General features: G+C 44.1%; 1 protein-coding gene across 2 annotated transcripts in view; it reads left to right on the top strand.

Annotated features, from left to right (window-relative positions):
* The window catches only part of NCOA3 (nuclear receptor coactivator 3), a 64,166-nt gene extending 44,242 nt beyond the window's left edge, over window positions 1-19,924 (top strand). The window contains exons 11-23 of one of the 2 annotated variants that reach the window (XM_044296184.1): window positions 115-500; window positions 2,638-3,518; window positions 3,978-4,113; window positions 8,900-9,088; window positions 9,180-9,413; window positions 11,318-11,441; window positions 11,701-11,872; window positions 11,958-12,251; window positions 12,532-12,636; window positions 12,904-13,132; window positions 13,238-13,397; window positions 15,625-15,763; window positions 17,795-19,924. In XM_044296184.1, coding sequence (XP_044152119.1) covers window positions 115-500; window positions 2,638-3,518; window positions 3,978-4,113; window positions 8,900-9,088; window positions 9,180-9,413; window positions 11,318-11,441; window positions 11,701-11,872; window positions 11,958-12,251; window positions 12,532-12,636; window positions 12,904-13,132; window positions 13,238-13,397; window positions 15,625-15,763; window positions 17,795-17,806 — 3,061 coding nt within the window. In that variant the 3' untranslated portion in view covers window positions 17,807-19,924. Of the gene's footprint in view, window positions 1-114; window positions 501-2,637; window positions 3,519-3,977; window positions 4,114-8,899; window positions 9,089-9,179; window positions 9,414-11,317; window positions 11,442-11,700; window positions 11,873-11,957; window positions 12,252-12,531; window positions 12,637-12,900; window positions 13,133-13,237; window positions 13,398-15,624; window positions 15,764-17,794 lie in introns of both variants that reach the window. The other variant, XM_044296183.1, reaches the window with a different exon arrangement.
* The last annotated feature ends 1,079 nt before the right edge of the window (window positions 19,925-21,003 follow it).

Below are 21,003 nucleotides of genomic sequence, written 5' to 3' on the forward strand. Positions count from 1 at the left end.
CATCTCAACAGAAGACAAGATGTCTCCTCCTAAAGTCACCGCATATGAATGGTCAGAGCTTAATATATATTAGTTCCTGTACCTCACATAACTTGTCTTCTGTTGCTGTTTCAGGGAGCAGAACGGCTACCGACCGAACCCCAATCCTATGGCACAAGGAGGTCGTCCACCTTTACAGTCAAATCCTGCTCCCAGCAATGCTATGAATGTCACGTCTGCTCAGGCTCCCCCACCACAGAACCGGAATTATGGTATGGGGGAGGCCAACAACATGACACCTATGTCTGGCATGAGATACGGATCAACTGGCAACATGGGGCCTGTGTCCCAAGCTCCAGGAATGCAGCAGTCCCCGTATCAGAACAGTAACTATGGACTAAATATGAGCAGTCCCCCTCATGGGAGTCCAGGCATGAGCAGCAACCAACCTAACCTGATGATGTCACCTCGAAATCGAGGAAGCCCTAAAATGGGATCCAGCCAGTTCTCCCCTATTCCAGGTATATTTTGTTACTTATAGTGCACCAGCATCTTCTTTGTTGCTGTACAATGTGGAAATAAACAGCTGCATGCACAGTAAGCTTAAAGGGCATCTGTCAGCTTTTTTTTTTTTTTTTTTTTTTTTTTTTTTTTGCGGGGCTACGGAACGGACATACTGATGCGGACAGCACACGGTGTGCTGTCTGCATTTTTTTGCGGACCCATTGAAATGAATGGCTCCACATCCTATCTGCACCAAAAAAAAATCGGATCGGAAACCAACAACGTTTGTGTGAATGTAGCCTAATTTTGTTTTAAAAAAAAATGCAGATTAGGGATTAAGTACACCCAGGGCAGGCCCAATCCACTTGATACACCTTAGCTCCTCTATGCTTTTCTGTGTAGTTCTCCCTCCTTTTTGATTTACATGGCCAGACATCCAGGTGGAGGCGGGGTGTCTAGGTAGGGAAGCAGAGGACTGCGGACAGGTGCCCTTTAAAGGGGTATAATTTTATTTATGTGTGTGTGTGTGTGTATATATATATAGTCCGTCTGCCTCTAGGAGGTGATGTGATATGGCTGCCTATCTCTAGGTGATGTCATGTTGTTAAAGTGTAGTGTTAAAAAAAAAAAAAAAAAAAAAAAAAAAAGTTAAAGGTGTTAAAAGATATGCTTCTACACGGACACTGATGGACACGCTGTAGAGATGCTGCTGCAAGTAGTAATACTGTATGTGTTCGACTCACCAGTACACTACTGTTCGCCTGTTAGATACCTTCACAGGTAACTGAAAGCCGTGGATCACATGTTTAGTCATGTTTAGGTCCTCTATGGATGCATTTTACAGGACTAAAACTGACAGTAGCATTTTTTTTTTTTTTATTTATAGCGAGGTTACTATATAATTATACGTTTAACCAGAATACCTCTTTAAAGGGAACCTGTCACCAGGATTTTGCGCATAGAGCTGGGGACATGGGCTGCTAGATGGCCGCTAGCACATCTGCAATACCCAGTCCCCATAGCTCTCTGCGCTTTTATTGTGTTAAAAAACCGTTTTGATCCATATGCAAATGACCTGATATGTGTCCTGTATCCGGAGATGAGTCAAGCGGAAAGGAGCCCAGCACCGCCCCGCGTCCTCCAAATCTCCTTGCTGGCTGACGTCACATAGCTGGAGCGCCGAAAATCTCGCAATGCGCGAGCTAGCGCATGCGTAGTTCGTTCCCTGTGCTGATGCCAGTACAGGGAATGAACATGATGCCGACACTGCACATGCGCTAGCTTGCGCATCGCGAGATTTCGGCGCTCCAGCTCTGTGACGTCAGCCAGCAAGGAGGAGATTCGGAGGACGCGGGGCGGTGCTGGGCTCCTTTCCGCTTGACTCATCTCCGGATACAGGACTCATATCAGGTCATTTGCATATGGATCAAAACTGTTTTTTAACACAATAAAAGCGCAGAGAGCTATGGGGACTGGGTATTGCAGATGTGCTAGTGGCCATCTAGCAACCCTTGTCCCCAGCTCTATGCACAAAATCCTGGTGACAGGTTCCCTTTAAATAATGACAACTCATCTTTGTTATAAGACATGTGTTACTCCCATCACACTTGTCCCTGTTCCATCACTTTATTCAGGTGAAAACATACTCCACCGTATTACGCCGTTTGTCCACACATAGGCTCCTGCGCTGGCATTCCACTCTATATACCAAAGTCCATCTACCTACAGTAACGTATAGTTATTGAGCCGTATCGATGAGTAGAGACTATGCAACTAACTCATAACATTATAGCCATGCCTCCTTTATTCTTCATGCAGATACATTTTCCCATCAGGGATACATGGTATACAGATGGCGATCATAGACAAGCAGACTCTCAACATACCATGATCCTGTACAACATTTCAGAGGACATGCTCCCTTACTTATGTGCTATACCAAGTTATGAGTGAGTTGCATTGTCTCTGCTCATCGATACGGCTGAACATGTGACTCAATAACTGCACATGTTACCGCCACTTTATTCCCCAGGATTGTCATGCAGCACAATCTTGGTGACCGCGCCTTTCATTCTCCCAGCAGCTGATGTTCTTGTGTTACATGTCAGATTATGCTTGTTGGGGTCTACTTGATCTCTTTGCTCTTCTATCCAGGGATGAATTCTCCTATGGGATCATCTGGGAATGCCGGTGGGGGCAGCTTTTCCAGCAGCTCCCTCAGTGCCCTCCATGCGATAAGTGAAGGTGTTGGCAGTTCCCTCCTGTCGTCTTTGTCATCCCCTGGTCAAAAAGCAGAGAGTGCCTCCAACATGAACCTGCCGCAGCAGAGTAAGATGGGGAACCAGGAGTGTAAAAGTCCCTCTGGGTTATTCTGTGAGCAAGCACAGGTGGAGAGTTCTGTGTGTCAGTCAAGTGGAAGAGATCATCTCAATGAGAAGGATGTCAAAGAAAACCTCATTGAAGGCTCTGATGGGCAGAGAGCGCAGGCAGAAAGTAAGGGGCACAAGAAGCTCCTTCAGCTGCTGACCTGCTCTACGGAAGAACGTGGCCACAGTGCCATGGGCAGCTCCAGCATGGACTCCGGTTGTAAAGATTCATCAGCCAATGTGACCAGTCCCTCAGGAGTTTCCTCATCCACCTCCTCAGGTGTCAGCTCCACCTCTAACATGCATGGCTCCATGCTACAGGAAAAACACCGCATTCTTCATAAGCTACTGCAGAACGGAAATTCTCCTGCCGAGGTTGCCAAAATCACAGCAGAAGCCACCGGCAAGGACAACTTCCAGGAGACTGTCAGCTCTGCACCTTGTACAGAAGCAACAGTGAAGCAGGAACAGTTGAGCCCCAAGAAAAAGGAGAACAATGCACTGCTCAGGTACCTGCTGGACAAGGACGAGGGGAAGGAGACATTAGCCAAGGACGTGAAGCCCAAAGTGGAGCCGATGGACACTAAACTTGGCCAGTGCAGCAGCTCCACCGTCCCAAGTTCCAGCCAGGAGAAGGACATAAAGATAAAGACAGAGCCTGCAGAGGAGGTACGTGCATATCAGAGGACCCTTCTCCAGATTGTTTAGCATTTTTCAAGCTTGTTAGACAGGACGGTGTCACTCAGATACTGATTTTTTTATTTATTTTTTGTGTTGGAGGGGGATCTATAATATGTAATACTGCGGTCATTATATTGCTCTCTTGTGAATTTTCTAATATAACTGCCTTGCCACTTACTGCCCATATACCCTCTTCTTGTGACCACAGGAGCATAAGCTGAGAAGGAGGCAGAGTTCCAGCCAGCCCTGCCCCATTTATAATGAAAGGCTGAAGAATGTGTGTCTCTGTATATTTACTCCTGGATCTGTGGGAAATGGCTTTGTATTGCATTGACTTCTCCCTGTATTTATCCAGGGTACAGGCATCAGTTTGCCTACCTGACACATTACATGAGCTGGGACTGAGGGCCAGGAATATTATAACTTATGTATTGTATCTTGTTTCAGGTGACTGGAGACTTGGATCACTTGGATGCGATTCTTGGTGACCTCGCAGGCTCTGATTTCTACACCAATTCTATGAGTTCAAGTACAGGTAGCATGGCAGCCAAACAGCCGATGTTCCAGGACAATCCACCCCTAGGTAAACAAACTGCTTTCTGAAAGAGCCTATGAAATAAAGCTTAAGCATATGGTAAAAAGATCTCGGCTTGCTAGCAGCAAATATGGACAATTGTGTTTTTGTCCAGAGGCTGACCACTCATCTAGATATAGTCCTGCTCAAACAGCTGAGAGTTTTACAATGTTTTAAAGAAATTATCCTGCCATTATTAAATAATTTATTTGCGTTAAGGGCGTGTGCGCAGTGGGCTCAGTAGCTTAGCTTGCACCATACATGGCAGCAGTCGGTTGTATAGTACAGCAAACGGTGGACTATGACTGGATCAGTCCTCTCGAATCCCAGTCATATAGAGGGACTGTCCCGCTTCAGCAAGTGGCATTTATCATGTAGAGAAAGTAATACAAGGCACTTGTGATATTGTCCATGTTGCCTCCTTTGCTGGCTTTAAGTTTTATCTTATTTTTTTCCATCACATTATACACTGCTGATATCCAGGGGTTTACGACCACCCTGCAATCCGGCGGCGGTGGCCATGCTTGCACACTATAGGAAAAAATCATCGGCCTCTGCGCACTCCCACTGTTCTGATCACCAGAGAGGCCAGCACATTTTCCTATAGTGTGCAAGCACGGCCACTGCTGCTGGATTGCAGGGTGGTTGTAACCCAGATACAAGCAGTGTATAATGCTATGAAAAATAAGTCATGCCAGCAAAGGTGGTAAAATGGACAATCACAATACATTAGTAAATGCCTTTTATATTTAATTTTGTCTACATTATAAATGTGATTTAGCAGGTAGGCAGTGAACAGAAGGCAGCACTTGTATGAGCACTATTGTCTTTTCAAACAGCTGATCAGTGGAGGTGCCAGCAGTCAGCTCCTGATATTGATGAGCTATCATGAGGCTCATAATATAAAAAAATAAAATGAAATGGACATCCCCCTTTTAATACCTCGAGTGCCAAAATTAGTACCAACCAAGCCATCTGCGATGTTGGAGGGAGGGCACTCCCTCTGTGCTACAATTGGAGACCCAGTGGGGTAAAAATCTCTATTAACCCCTTCACGCATTTGGACGTAACTGTACATCCAAATCCCAAGTAATTTACTACATTTGGGCATACAGTCACGTCCAAACTGCTTACCGTGCATGTGACACTGTAAGGCCCCTTGCAGACGAGCGTGTCCGGATACTTTGAGTCTGCGATCAGGGAAAATCGTGTGAGTAGGTATGCAATTGCAGTCAGTTTTGAATGCGATTGCGTTCCGATGTTGAGTTTTTATCGCGCGGGTGCAATGCCTTTTGCCTGCGCGTGATAAAAAACTGACTGTGGTACCCAGACTCCTTCACTGAAGTTCGGTTTTGGATTAGGTGTTCTGTATATTTTACTATTTTCTCTTTATAACATGGTTATAAGGGAAAATGGCATTCTTAATACAGAATGCTTACTAAAATGTGGCTTTAGGGGTTAATAAATAACTCCCCTCATCCTGTTGTTCGCGCAAACGGCATCATCTTCCTTCTTTCAGGACCTACAAAAGGACCTTTGATGTAATCGCGCTCACCACGTGGTGAGCGCAGGGATGTCCGAGCAGGTCCTGCTGAATGAAGATAGAAATCTATCTTCATTCAGCAGGACCTGCGCTGATGTCGCCGCTCTCACCACGGAGGAGGTCATCAAAGGTCCTTTTGCAGGTCCTGAAAGAAGAGATCTAGATAGGGCTGAGTGGACCTGTCTATAGGTTACCTGAAACCACAGCCCATGCTGGGGCCGAACAGGTTTAAAGCAAAACTCCAGGAGAACGATCATGCATTCATTCTGTAAGTCAAGTTGTCACACTGAAGCCCTGTGACACATCTCTGTCAGAAGGTCGTTCAGGCCGCAGTCCCCCTTTAATCGGGAGGCTCTGAGGGGCCATCAACATGTCAGACCCAGTCCTCCGGCAATGTGCAGGGAGGAGGACACAGCCTCCCTCCATGGCTGGTACCTGGTTTCCAGTCTCTGGTCTAGTGTCCCAGAATCCCGTCCGTCTTTGTCTACGTGAACCCAGCTAGCCAGCCATGCCAGTCAACAGTGGGCTCCGGTGTGGACCGCGTCCCTCCCAGTAGAAGCCCCCAGTGCACGGGCCGCACATCCCTGTCGCTGGGTCTCTTTTCTCTCAGGTTGCGGTTGTCAAGCGGAGCTGCCAGTAACCAATCACAATCCGGAGCACCAGGACCCCAGGCAGAACTGGCTGCAGATTTGCCTGAGAGGGTGTGGTACAAATGATGGTTATGTGAGGCGGGTCACGTGACCACTGGAGTGAGATGCTGTGAGCTGCGCGGGTCTTGTACTGTCCAGGAAAAGCGTGTGACCACAGAGCGGTGAGTAATAGCAGCTGCTTCACTCCCACTCCGTGGTCACATGACACAAACGAATCCACTATGCAAAAAGTTTGCATCAGATTTTTCTGTGTCGATTTACTCGATTCAATCGAGTAATCGTTTCAGCCCTAATTTTACTAATCCTGCGCTATGCACGCCGTAAAAAAGAATGTGGAAAACAAAAACAGAATTGCTGTTTTTGTCATCTCGCCTCCAAAAAGACCACAAAATGATACCAATATAAACTACAGCCGTCCCGCAAGAAAAAAGCTCCCACACAGCTATATTTGTAAAAAAAAAAAAAAAACTCACTGTTTTGTGCAGATCAGTCATGGACGGATCTGTTTAGATTATACAACCATCTGCATCCGTTCAGAACAGATCTACTTGAATTATCTTTAACATGGCCAAGACTGATCCGTCTTGAACACCATTGAAAGTCAATGGCGGACGGATCCGTTTTCTATTGTGCCAGATTGTGTCATAGAAAACTTACATTGTGTGCCAGGACGGGTCTGTTTGGCTCAGTTTCATCAGACGGACACCAAAACATTTTGGTGTCCGTCTCCAAAGCGGAATGGAGACTGAACTGATGCATTCTGAGAGGATCCTTTTCCATTTAGAATGCAATAGAATGCAAACTAATCCGTTTAGGACCGCTTGTAAGAGCCCTGAACAGATCTTGCAAACGGAAGGCAAAAATGCGAGTGTGAAAGTAGACTTAGTATATGGTGATGCAAAATATAATTTATTTTAAACACACAAATTATTTTATGCTAAAGTAAAACATTAAAAAAAACTATATAAAGTTGGTATTTACATAATCGTATCAACCCACAGAATAAAATTATTTAACTGGTCCTTGGGTTTTGGCAATTTGTTTTAAAAAATAAAAAAAAATTCAGATGACCTTTACAAAATGATGCAAACTTCAAGTATACATATGGAGAGTGTAAAGTATTAACTATTTTATGAAGTATCACTATCGGTCTTAAAAAGCGGAGAAATGCACATTTTGAAAAGGGCGAATTTTTCCAAATTTTCTGCAATTTTTTTTATTCATAAAGGTAAAACTTATCAACTCAAATTCACCACTAACGTGGTGTATGATGTGTCACAAGAAAACAATCTGAGAATGGCTTGGATAAGTAGAAGCGTTCCAAAGTTATTACCACATACACTGACACAGATTTGAAAAATTGCATTTTGTCCAAACTGGCTGTCGCTTGAGTGGGTTAAAAATGCAATCGCCCCCTTTCAAAATTTAACTTATAAATAAACAATTCTAAAATAAGAAATGTTGGTATCATCATATTCAATACTATAAAACCATTTTATTCAGCTGTAATGAAAAAATTAAAATTGCAGATTTGCTTTTATTTTTTTAATTATTCAAATTTAATAAAATGTGTTCAGAAAGTTTTATCTGCTCCAAAGTGGAATCAGTAAAAGCTACAGAAAATCCAATAAAAACCGAGCACCATAAAACTCTATAGACATAAATCATATAAAGTATGGATACCAGAATAGGGCGATGCAAAGAAAAGTTGTATTTTTTTTAAAGTAGCAAAACATGATGGAAGCAATATAAATTTGTTTTCCCCATAATGGCATAATGGTGCTCAGCCACCGAATAAAGTGGTCTTGCCATTGTTAGCGCAGAGTGAACTCAAAGCGCAAAACCTATGGTGGAATTATTTTTTTTAGATTTCACCACACAAAGAATTCCCCACTACCCTTTCCAATGCAAACACATTAAATGGTCCTTTTAAAAAAACTTTTCACGCAAAAAAAAATAAGCCCTCATATGAGTATGTGAAAAGTAAATAAAATAAGTTATGGCTCGTGGAAGGCAGGGAGGATTAAACAAAAGCATAAAAATGAAAACTGGCATTAAACGGTTAAATGGTATTTAAAAAAATAAATAAAAATGTCCTACTCCCCCCTCAGAGTCCTCTCCGCTTTGAGACTTCCCATGTCCACTGCAGGTTGGTCTGTGCCTCTAGCTTGTTACCTCAATACACAGCCAATCATAGCTGCAGAGGTTACCGGACTCTGCCGATGATTGGCCGGGTGATCTTTTCCTGTATATTGAGAGATCTGAGTAATCGGGCTGGCATGGAAACTGGGAGTGGGGATGCACTGTAGCAAGACCTCAGCTGTGAGAATTCTTAGGATAGGCCACCAATGTCAGATAGGTGCAGGTCCCACATTTGGGACCTGCGTCTGTCTAACGGGGCCCCCAAAGTGAACGGGAGCGCACCGCTTGACTATTTTACCAGTGTCTAAGATGAGACAACCACTTTAACAGTTAATAAGAACATCTTTATGAAAGTCTTGTTTTGGCAGTTGAGTAACTGATTAAGCAGCATTTCCTTGGCGAGATGCTTTCATCTCACTGCGTTTTGATGTTTTACTTGATTTTACCCTCTACTTTTTAGGCATGAGGAGTCCGCAGAATGTACAAGTCCCTCGGCCTCCCTTCAATCGGGCAATGTCCTTGGACAGCACGGTTCCAGGGAACTCCACCCCACCGGTCAGGAATGTCAGTAATTTTCCAATGATGCCAAAGCAAAGTATGATGGGAAGTCCAAGAATGATGGATGCACAGGACAGCTTTCAGATGATGGGTACGCGGCCGGTTACCCTGGGGCCATGTGCTGGGTTCATCATTCATGTCTCTGGGGTATTTTATCTATCTTTTACTTCTTACATTTCCAGGTAATGGTCCCGGCAGGAATATGAGCCAGCATCCAGGGGTTGATTGGGCCATGCAGAACTCTGCAGTCAGCCGCATGGAGCCCTCCAGCAGCGGTCAAGTTGGGAGGCAGGGGCCGGAGTACAACACATCCATGCCTAGGCCAACAATGAGTGGAAATATGGCAGGGCTTCCAGCACGATCCAACAGTATTCCGGGCAGCAGGCCGGTGCTGCAGCAGCAGATGATGTCAATGAGTGAGTGTGTAACGAGTTCCTGCAGTCAGTGTTTCATGGCTAACATGATGGAGATTGTTGTGTCCCTCCTTTATAATAATCTAATGTGACAACGCTGTAACTATGTATGTGGGTAATAACATTGCAGGGATTTTATCATGGGGGTAATGTTGACAAACAAATGCAAAAGTTTCAAATTTATGCACCAATAAGCCCAAACCGTTACTGAAGCCGTATTTTGTGACTTAACGCCAGATTTCAGAGAGTGCAGGGCTTGATAAATCCCCCCAGATACAAAATTGATCAATATATTGAAGGTAAATGAACCTCCATATAAAATTAGTCACACAGAGGTGCAGTATAGATGCATAGGTTACAATTAGAGTTGCAGCAGGTATCAATAACCAATCGGTACTTTAAGAGCCCGGAATGATTTGATACTGGGTTTTACTATTTAACGATACTAGGCTGCGCTGCTGTGCAGACTAGTATCAATTGGAGAACATGGCACGCACCGCTCTCAGCATGCGCCATGTTCACTTCAGCAGTCCCTCCTCACTGTGCTGCTGCCAACAATGGGAACTTGGTACTGAGGAGGAGGGGAGGGGCTGTGGCCACTGCGCTACCAATGAAAATAATTAGCCAATCCATTTAAGTATAGGCTGCGGGTGTTGGCGGCGGTATCACAAACCCGGCCTCAATAACAGGGCACAGCAAACCCGTGAACCGCAGCAATTAACCCCTCAGGTGCTGAACCTAAGAGGTTAATTGCCGGGGCTCGCGGCGCCCTATGATACACAATTTAATGGGTTGATTACAGTCATTGGTGGCAGCGACCACAGGGTCCCCTCCTCATTGGTAGCAGTTCCGATCAGAGCACCGCAATTTCACTGCTGGGGCTCCGATCGGAACCACGGCAGCCAGGATGCTACTGAATGGTAAGCTCCCTGCTGCTGTGTGTACTATGCACAGGGCAGCACGGAGAGTGTAAAGTCCTATTCACCCTAATAGAGCTCTATCAGGGTGAATAGGACAAGGCTTCTAACCCCTAATGGGGCTAAGGCTACTTTCACACTTGCGACAGAGTGATCAGGCAAACGGTTCGGTCGCCAGAACTGCCTGCCAGATCAGGCAAACTGACAGCATTTGTAGACTGATCCGAATGCGGATCTGTCTTACAAATGCATTGCAAGAACGGATCCGTCTCTCCGTATGTCATCCGAAGGACTGTTCTGGCATTGCGGTGTTTTTAATGCGGCACTAATACATTTCAATGTAAATTAATGCCGGATCCGGCAACTGATCTGGAATTTTGGACAAAGATAATACCGCAGCATGCCGTGAACACCGTAACAGAAAACTGTTCTTTTATGGGCCGGACATTCTATAAAATGCAGAATGCATGAAACTTTTTTTTTACAATACTTATTTTTTTATTGTATCAAAATTGAATAAAAATTTTGGTATTGTGGCAACCCTAGTTACAATGTGTGCAGTATGAGACTGAGGTGCTGTATTGATGCATAGGATACAATGTTTGCACTGTGAGATACAGAGGTGCAGTATGAGTGCATAGGTTACAATGTGTGCAGTAGGAAGCACAGACAGTATGGCCGTATAGGTTACTGTGTGTGCAGTATGAGACAGAGGTGCAATATGGGTGCTTAGGTTACAATGTCTGCAGTGTGAGACACAGGTGCAGTAGGAGTGCATAGATTACAATGTGTGTAGTATTGGTGCATAGGTTACAATGGGTGCAGTATGGGCATATATGTTACATTGTGAGCAGTATTATGTATCCTTAGAGCAGAGATCTGTAATATCACCATGTGCTTGAAGCCGTTTCTGGACTTCTCACTTGTAGCCACCAGTTTGTGTATTTTATCTTAATGCTGTAATACTGAGATCTGTATATTCCATTGTAGGACCCAATGATCTGCCAATGGGAATGGGCTCTAGCCCATATGGTCAAGCTCCTGGTAACCCTGCAGGCTCCTGGCCAGACGGCATGATGTCAATGGAGCAGGGTCCGAACGGACCTCAAAACAGGTAGGACCAGCTTTTCTTTGTTTTTTTCTTTTTTCAGGACCCCTAGCTCTGCTACTGGGTGACACTACTATGTAAAAACTGATATAAGATCTATAATTTCATGATGTTGCACAACCTACTGGGTTACGGCAGTTTTTTTGTTCCCCCCCCTTGCAACCTGTCGACTAATCTCCCCTACATAGTTGTTTTCCCATATGGGACACTCCAGTAATTCTCATTACCTAAAGTTGAGATGCTATGTGCCGTTTCCATTTTGCAGGCAGCTTGGCCGCAGTTCCTTGGATGATCTTCTGTGTCCTCCATCAACTGTAGAAGGACAGACAGATGAGATTGCTCTGCTGGACCAGCTGCACACCCTCCTGAGCAACACAGATCCCAATGGGCTGGAAGAAATAGACCGGGCCCTGGGGATCCCTGAGCTTGTCAATCAGGTGAGTGTGAATCTTATTACGGAATGGGGTCTACAAGACATTAAACGGCTTTTTACTAGATTCCCTTGTCTGTAACTCTCTCCAGGGCCAGACTCTAGAGCCCCAGCAAGACTCCTTCCAGCGACAAGACTCCCCAGTGCTGATGGATCAGAAGCCTCCTATGTATGAGCAACCTTATCCAGGGCAAGGGTCCACAATGCAAGCTGGAGGCTTCAATAGCATGCAGGGACAGCATGCACCATTTAATTCCATGATGGGTCAACAACAAGGCAATTTCCCACTGCAAGGAATGCATCCAAGGGCAAATCTCATGAGACCCCGAACGAACATCCCAAAACAGTTGAGGATGCAGCTCCAGCAGAGGCTCCAAGGGCAGCAGGTAAGAGCGTCTTCTCCAGGCTGCTAATCTCCTCTAGAGCCATGTAGGCAATCTGCACACAGTGGTAGTGTCCCTCTGAGGATTCAGAAAATTGTCTTAGCTTATTAGATAGTCCAAAAATCTTGCCAGGACTGCCGGAACTACTGTAATGTTTCCAAATAGCTATGATCCTGGGTGCATTTTACAGTAGTCGCCAGTAGATTGGGCAGAGCTAGAGAAAATGTTACTTTCTCAGTTCTACTAATAGACGAGCCAATGGCACATTTTATTCTGTTTCCAGTTTTTGAACCAAAGCAGACAAGCGCTGGAGATGAAGGTGGAGAGTATGAATGCTGGTGGAGCAGGGGTCATGAGGCCGGTGATGCAGACACCAGTGGCATCGCAGGTGAGGATGCAGCTGTGTCATTTAAAAAAATAAATGTAAAGCCATATCTGCTTATTGCATTCTATACTGACCAGAAGAATATTAGACCTGTATATCGCAGATCGTTACATTTTAGGGTTTGTCACGGTCTGGGATTTATTTTATTTGGCTTGAATCAGATTGGTCAGAGATTACTATGGCAGCAGTTCTGTAAATGCAAAAGTGAGTTGTAAATCTATAACAGATGGTTGCGGTTACAGAATTTTTAATTTTATTGTTTTGCAGCAGGGATTTCTGAACGCTCAGATGGTCGCCCAGCGGAACCGGGAACTGTTAAGTCACCAACTCCGCCAGCAGCGACTGGCCATGATTATACAGCAGCAGCAGCAGCAGCAAGGGCAGTCCCAGGGGTTCAGTCCTCCACCCAATGTCACTGCTGCAGCCGGTATGGAGAATCCAATGGGTGGGCCGCCAATGCCTCAAGCACCTCAGCAGTTCCCCTACCCACCCAACTATGGTAAGCTTGATGGCAAGCTAAATGGTATTGTCTAATGACAAATTGAGACCGAACCCCTTCATGGGCTGGGCTAACATCTACATTTTTGCTGTTCTGTCAATAAAGGAATGAATCAGCAGGCTGATCCCACGTTTGGAAGAGTTTCCAGCCCCCCCATGATGGCATCTAGAATGGCTCCTTCCCAGAACCCCCATTCACAGAGCACACAGTTGTACCAGTCGCCAGACATGAAGGGGTGGCCTTCAGGAACCATGGCGAGGCCCAGGTAGGTCCAGGATCTGCAGTTCTTCCTCTTAGGCTTAATCACACCTCTAGATCCTGGTCTTTTCCACAAAGTTTTGTAGGAGTTATTTCACAACTAAATTCCTCCACTCGCCAGTTTGTCCAGATTTAATGATCATGTCAGAAACTTTGCAAATCTTGTACATACACTGAGTTATATTCGGTCTTGTAATCAAGTCACATCCAAAGTTTTAATCACAATTTGGTGGTTTCACTGTCTCCACTGCCACCAGCTGTTGCACAATCGGAGTATACTAAAAAGGTCAGGCAGCACTGCGTCAGTATGAAGGGAGGGTGGTGTGCCAATGTTTTAGACACTGATCACTTGTGATGCAAAGGGGTTAGTCACCGTCGCAGCCTGCTATTGGCTGCACCCATAACAGCAGGATAATAAAAATAAAAAATAGAGCAGCACTCCGGTATGGTGAAAAAAGAAAGCTGTTTATTCACCCAGTAGTGACGCGATGTTTCGGCTCCAACATGAAGCCTTTCTCAAGCAATGTAGCAAAGCAAACTGAACATACTTATAGTGTGAGGAAGTGACATCATCAAACATAATTAGCATTAACCCATGCCTGTTCAAGTGACATACAAAAAAGTATATACGTGTGCATATGTAAGTCAAGTGAACACAGTGCATAATCATAAATTAAAGCCGTGATACAATTGTATATCATGAATCATTATGTCAATAAATACAAAATATATATATTTTTTATTATATTTAGTTTTTAATTTTTTCCATATAGTAAGCAGGGCTGTGGAGTCGGAGTCGAGGAGTCGGAGTCGGAGTCAATTTTGGGTACCTGGAGTCGGCAAAAAATGAACCGACTCCGACTCCTACTAAATTTAAATTGGAATAAAGAAAAAAAAAAAGCAAGTTTAAATGTCCGAATTCATAAACAGTTATAATTAATGACTTCTCTACTGTAAGAATAAAGGCCAATGCATGCAGTGCCTCACGTAACCGCAAAACAAACGCGTTCAGTGATGTGAAGAAGCATGCTTTTCATATGCTTCACTATATGGCACGCAATGCACAATTAGGAGTGGCAATACATATACTTTCCATTGTGTTGTGTTCTGATGTTACAGGGAACACAATGCCCATGGTTTACCTAGCCTCTCACTGATAAGGGATTAAGTAAATATGTGTTTTGCAGGACTAGAGACACTTGTATAAGTGAAGGGAATGGAGGGTCAATAGTTCAAGACTGAAGCTGTAAACCATTGGAAAAACTGCTGTCATTCAGCTAAGGCCCCATGCACACGGCCGTGTGCGGGCTGTGGAACCGCGGCCTGGATCCCTCCTGAGAGCAGGAGCGCACGGCGTCACTGGTTGCTATGACGCCATGAGCTCCCTGCTGCCGGCACAGTACAGTAATGCACTGGTATGATCTATACCAGTGTATTACTGTACCGGCAGCAGGGAGCGCACGGCGTCATAGCAACCAGTGACTCCGTGCGCTCCTGCTCTCAGGAGGGATCCAGGCCGCGGTTCCACAGCCCGCACACGGCCGTGTGCATGGGGCCTAAGGCTATAAAACGTGTAAACTCAGAATGTTATCTTAAACTTTAAACGTGACTATGGGATTCTTCTAGGGAAATCATGTTTTAAAATAAATGTCCCTTCCTGGATCCTCCCACTGCCCTATCTTCAGCAGAAGATCAGCACACAAAGGAGAAGGCAGCAGCTTCTGCCCAACTACCTCTCTGTGCTAGAAGAGCTTAGAAGAACTTCTTTCTTTCCTTCAAGGAATGTATAAAATACATTCGCATATTAAATACAGAGGAGTCGGAAGTACAAAAAACTGAGGAGTCGGAGCATTTATCTACCGACTCCACAGCCCTGATAGTAAGCCAGCCATTTAACTACATTGTGAGAGGGCATTTTTAGAATTGGACAACCCCTTTAACGGCAATACAGTCAACAGAAATCACAGGACTTCAAAAATCGGTCAATTCTTTTAACACAGTGCAATGTTGCAGCTTGCTTATTGTGGCTTTTATCAAGTCTACAGGTAGTTATATGCAGAAAAGTTGCATCTTCTGCAATGCAAAAGTGTGATTTTAATCTGAGCTCAAGTAAACTGATAATTGCAAGCAGAAATGTGAATGCAGCTCTGGATGTGTTTTGGAATCGCTAAGTATATGCACTGGCATATCAAAGGTGCTTTTGTCTTATTAATTTGATAATTGTTTTGTTACAGCTCATTTCCCCAGCAGTACGGGCACCAAGCCAACCCGGGCACATACAACATGATGCACATGAACAGTAATGGCAGTCACATGGGCCAGATGCAAATGAACACTTTACCGATGTCTGGGATGCCGATGGGGCCTGATCAGGTGACTCTTATTTCTCTGTAGTCTCTAGTGGTGATCATGTATAATATCGGGGTAAATGAGAACAGATGGGAAGTGAAGCACATGATTCACAAACTCCCCGACTTTGTAGTGAAAGTCCAGACGAGAAGATTTTTGTTAGGGCTAATATTTTGTACAGATTAAAAGGGTTTACTGGGACAGGTATGTGTGCTCTCCTTAGGATAGGCTATCAATATCTGATCAGCAGGGTTGCAGCACCCCAAACCCCCACTTATCAACTATTTCGGGCATGAACTATACATTTGGCTGAGCCAAAAGCAGAAGGTTCCTCCGTATTCAGCTGAATGGGAGCTGAGCAGCACTAAGCCAGGCCCAGTGGATGGAGCCTTCTGTCACTGTATAGTTATCAGCAGTGGCGGTTTCCTAAAACAGCTAATCAGCATTGATGCCATGTGTAGTACCCCCACTGATCCGATTGTGATAATCTATCCTCTCGAAAATGCAATTTTTATTTTTATTTTTTTATTGCAGATTTTGAATTCCAAATCAATATAGGGTCTCTTGCACTTATGTGCTATGCAGAGCTTTTAGTGGATCAGGCACAGGCAGGAGCAGTGACCTACCCTTTCATGCTGCATTCTGTAAAAGCTTGGCGTAGCACATTGGTACATGGACTCTGGCACATCAAGGGTATTTTCATACTTTTGAGGTATTTTTTCTGTTTGTTTTTAAAGTGTCATTTTTAAAATGCAGACAAATGATGCTAGGCCTCTTGTAAACAGTAAAAAAAAAAAAATACATTCCCTACACCTATTTCAGTACTGTCCCTTTGAGCTATGCAGGAGCCCTGATACTAGTTAGTTTTGTAAAATGTTAAACGATTATGCCAACAGTTGATGAGAAAATATCTTTCTTACAGTGAAAAATCTTTTTCATTAATCTATTAAATGAAAGAATTTTATTATTCCACTCGAGTGACAATGATCACTTACTGCAGTTAGGGGTATCGCTAGAGAAGCAGTCTACATATTTTACGCTAAAGATTGCATATGCACAGGATACGATACGGATACCTGAAAATGGAAACTTTGGTGAGGTTTGTGTTTGGTGCGACTTATTTGTCACTGATCCAGACCATGGTAAACACCTGGTTCATAGTGTCGATGAATAGGCTAATTAAGTGCAGATACGTTATTACATAAGCTAGCGGTGACACCCTTTCTGGAAAAAAGTATGCTTTCTTATATGGGAGGGGGGAATAATAACATCCACAATACATTTTACCCTCCCCCTGTGGTCATGTACACTTATACAGCTAGATGAGGATCTAATATTCCCTGTATTTTGTCAGCATGTTCTCCACTGCTCTACGCTAGCTGATATCTCAGCTGTCTTAAGGGGTTGGGCTGCATGTTTTAAGTTGATGATCTAAGCTTCAAAACAAGACTAGGGCGGCTGTATCTTGAGTTGTATGGCAGATAACACTGCAAGCCAGGTCGTGTTTTAATTCTTAGATTGTCATTCTAGCAGCCACACAGCCTGAACAGGGTTTACTACAATATTGTTCGATTCGTCTTGAGTGAACCCTGTTCAGTGACTGTGTTAAAGGGGTTGTCCTGGGTTAGAAAAAAAACGTGGCTGCTTTCCTCCAAAAACAGGGCCACACCTGTCCACAGGTTGTGTGTGGTATTACAGCTCAGTCCCTTTACTTCATTGGAGCTGAGCTGTAATGCCAGACACAACCTGTGGACGGGTGTGGAACTGTTTTTGGAATAAAGCAACCATGTTTTTCTAACTTTGGAAAAACCCTTTTTAATATGATCATTGATTTGAGCTCCAAATACCCAGCCTTAACTTAGAGCCTCAGCTAAGGGGAGCTTACTGTGTACTGCAAGAAGTACAGATTTCCTCCTTGTGGTGTTTTTGTCTTGTAACATTATGGTAATACAAAGCATGCTTTGACCCCGGTAAAAATTTGGTTTTGAGTATGAGGCACTTCCTGCATTTCTCTATTAATTGCTTCTTATCTTTCTATTCTTCTTACCCTCACAGAAGTACTGCTGACGCAGCCCTGTCCTCAACCGAGGCTGAATTAGAGATGAGTGACTGTATGAATATGTTCCTACTTCAGCCTTACCAAGGACGCAATTCTCCTTATGTCCTGTTTTAGAGTCTGGACAGAGCCACGGTTGTGCTGGAGAACTGTGAATCTGACGGTAACGTCCTCACAGGAGCCGCTGCAGTCGGTTCATTATATTTTTGAGGTTCTGAAAGTTTTATCCCAAAGCACCTGGAACATTCTTTTGTGATTCCTGCGACTTTTGTTTTTGGAATTGATTCCTATAAACCTTTTGTGACTTCTGTTAACGAGGACAACCGTGTTAATCTCGCCATGCAGTAGATTTGCACTTTACGACTGTTTGGATTCCCCCAGATTTTTAAATAATTTTTTTTTCCGTCTACTTTAAATATTGAGGTTGCAATAGTCTCAAGGTCCCTGCAGTGTGTAAGAAGCGCATCTGGGAATTCAGCTCGTCTCGCCCCTTTCCCTTTGTGTAAACATTTTGTATATACGAAGATGAGACATTATTATTGTATATTAATTTTTCTAGGTCAGTGTCTGTTTTGTTTGTTCTGTTTTTGGTTCTGAGCTTCTAAAGCTGCGTATTTAACCCTGTAACTGCCATAGGTCTAGAGCACCTCATGAGATAATTAGTGGCTGCCGTCAGATACCGACTTAACGACCCATGGGGATGATTTCTGGTTTCTTCAGTGTTCCATCTGAGGTGAATACAGCAATATCCTTGTGTCTTGTATGTTACAGGTCTCAGCTTTGTTACATGTTCATCGGTGTGTCCCTCGTTGCTGTGCCATTTCCACAGTATATTTCCCACAGGTCAGACTGAACAACACAAGTTAATTCAGTAAGGAAACCCCTGTGATCACATGACCGCTCTGCCGTGGGAAGTCATGTCACTTTCATCCATGAGGAGCGATGGGGCACTTATATTGGATGAAATAATCTTCCATTTAAAACTAAATTCAATCATACATAAAAGTATAATATCTGAGCTTTCTCAGCAATCACTAATAACCTCATACACTACCCCACACACCAGATTTAGGAAAAGGGGTCAGAATACATGTTTTGTTGGGGACTGAAGCTATCTTGCAGACAGCAGTAAGAGTACATCTTCGTACACAAGCTAAGGCAATCTAAGCTCCTGTAAGTTCTACAACTTTATAATGTTGCTGTAAAAAAAAAAAAAAATGCTGACATTGACTGACAGAAAGCAGGAGCTGAACCTCCGCTGACCTAGCTTGCACATCCCAAAGTTTGTTATAGTGTCTTAGAACTTTTGTAATTAGCCCATCAGCTATATTCAAAACAAGGTAAGGTTGGTTTTCAGTCTGACAACAAGCAGAGGTCTTGGAACTGGTGAAGAACAAACACAAAGTCCAAGTTGCAGTTACACAATGATTTCGGATTTATTAACGTAGAACTGTACCTCGCCTTAGAAAAGTTCTTAAGTTTTTTTTTTTTTGTTTTTTTAAAAATAACCATTGTAGACATCTGTGCACTGGATCTGGATCAGTTATAGGAGTAACCCATGGAAACTGTTACATTCAGGTCAGGTGCTACCAGTGTTGGCTGCCTGTCCAGCTGCCACCTGCTGGATGAATGAGCCACGGTCTCTCACTATCCCTCTAAACATTCCTTGGGGTTGCCCCCAGTTTAATTACAGCCTTTGATATTCTCCAGTGGGACATTATGCCGTCAAGAGCTGTTCTGGCCGCTCCATGGATTTGCTCAGTCTTCCTCTGATATTTTGTAGAGATCTCATTCATGTAGCTGCTTTGTGCTATTTTTTAAATTATTTATTTTATTTTAATTTTTTTTTGTCCCACCTGTTCTGTTTCTATTAGTTTAGGGGGGCACTTGTTTATCAAGCAATAATTAATCCTTTCCTCCCGTGCCTTCCCAAATGACTTAACCTCCTATTTTCCCCAAATGTGTTGCCAGAGTTGACCGGTCAGGGCATTGTACTGTCAGTAGAGATGAGCAGTTGGCGAGGGGTCTCCACCAAATTTCTGCAACACGAGAATGAGCCTATAAAATGTAATAATCTGTACAATTGTATATTTTACATTTCTGTGTAATAAAAGGCTTCGTGTCTGGTTTCCAGTCTACAATGTGCAGTGGCTGAGATTAAAATAGCTGTTATTTATTATTATTATTTAAGCGCCATTCATTCCATAGCGCTGTACATATGATAAGCGGTGCACATACATAACACAGACAATTGTACTAATCATAAACAAGATGAGTTACAAACTGGTACAGAAGGAGAGAGGGCCTTGCGTGAGGGCTTACAATCTACATGGTATGGGAGAAGGACACAGTAGGTGCGGGTTAAGTTGGTCATGGCGGTATAGAGGCAGCAGGGTCATTGGTTGTAGGCTTGTCTGAAGAGGTGGGTTTTCAGGTTTCTTTTGAAGGATTCCACTGTAGGTGAGAGTCTGATATGTTGGGGTAGCGAGTTCCAGAGTATGGCGGATGCACGGGAGAAATCTTGGAGTCGATTGTGGGAAGAGGCGATAAGAGGAGAGAAGGAGGTCTTGTGAGGATCGGAGAGTGCGTGTGGGGATGTATCGGGAAAGTAGCTCAGAGATGTAGGGAGGGGACAGGTTATGGACGGCCTTGTATGCGTTTGTCAGTACTTTGAAGTGGATTCGTTGGGCAATGGGGAGCCAGTGAAGGGATTGGCAGAGGGGAGAGGCAGAAGAGTAATAAGGTGAGAGGTGGATTAGTCAGGCAGCAGAGTTGAGGATAGATTGGAGGGGTGTGAGGGTGCTAGATGGAAGGCCACAGAGGAGAATGTTGCAGTAGTCTAGGCGGGAGATAATGAGGGCATGTACGAGCATTTTCGCAGATTCAAAGTTAAGGAAAGCATGGATGCGGGAGATGTTTTTGAGTTGGAGGCGGCAGGTGGTGGAAAGGGCTTGGATGTGCAGTCGGAAGGAAAGGGCAGAATCTAAGGTCACTCCAAGGCAGCGGGCTTTGTTGACTGGGGATAATGTGCAGCCATTGATCGTGATAGATAGGTCTGTTGGGGGGGGTTGAACAAGATGGGGGAAAGATTATGAATCCTGTCTTATCCATGTTAAGTTTAAGAAAGCGAGAGGCGAAGGATGATATAGAAGATAGACATTGTGGGATTCTTCATAGTAAGGTGGTGATGTCTGGATCAGAGAGGTAG

Source organism: Bufo gargarizans, chromosome 6 (genome assembly GCF_014858855.1).
Source record: "Bufo gargarizans isolate SCDJY-AF-19 chromosome 6, ASM1485885v1, whole genome shotgun sequence".
Lineage (NCBI taxonomy): Eukaryota > Metazoa > Chordata > Amphibia > Anura > Bufonidae > Bufo > Bufo gargarizans.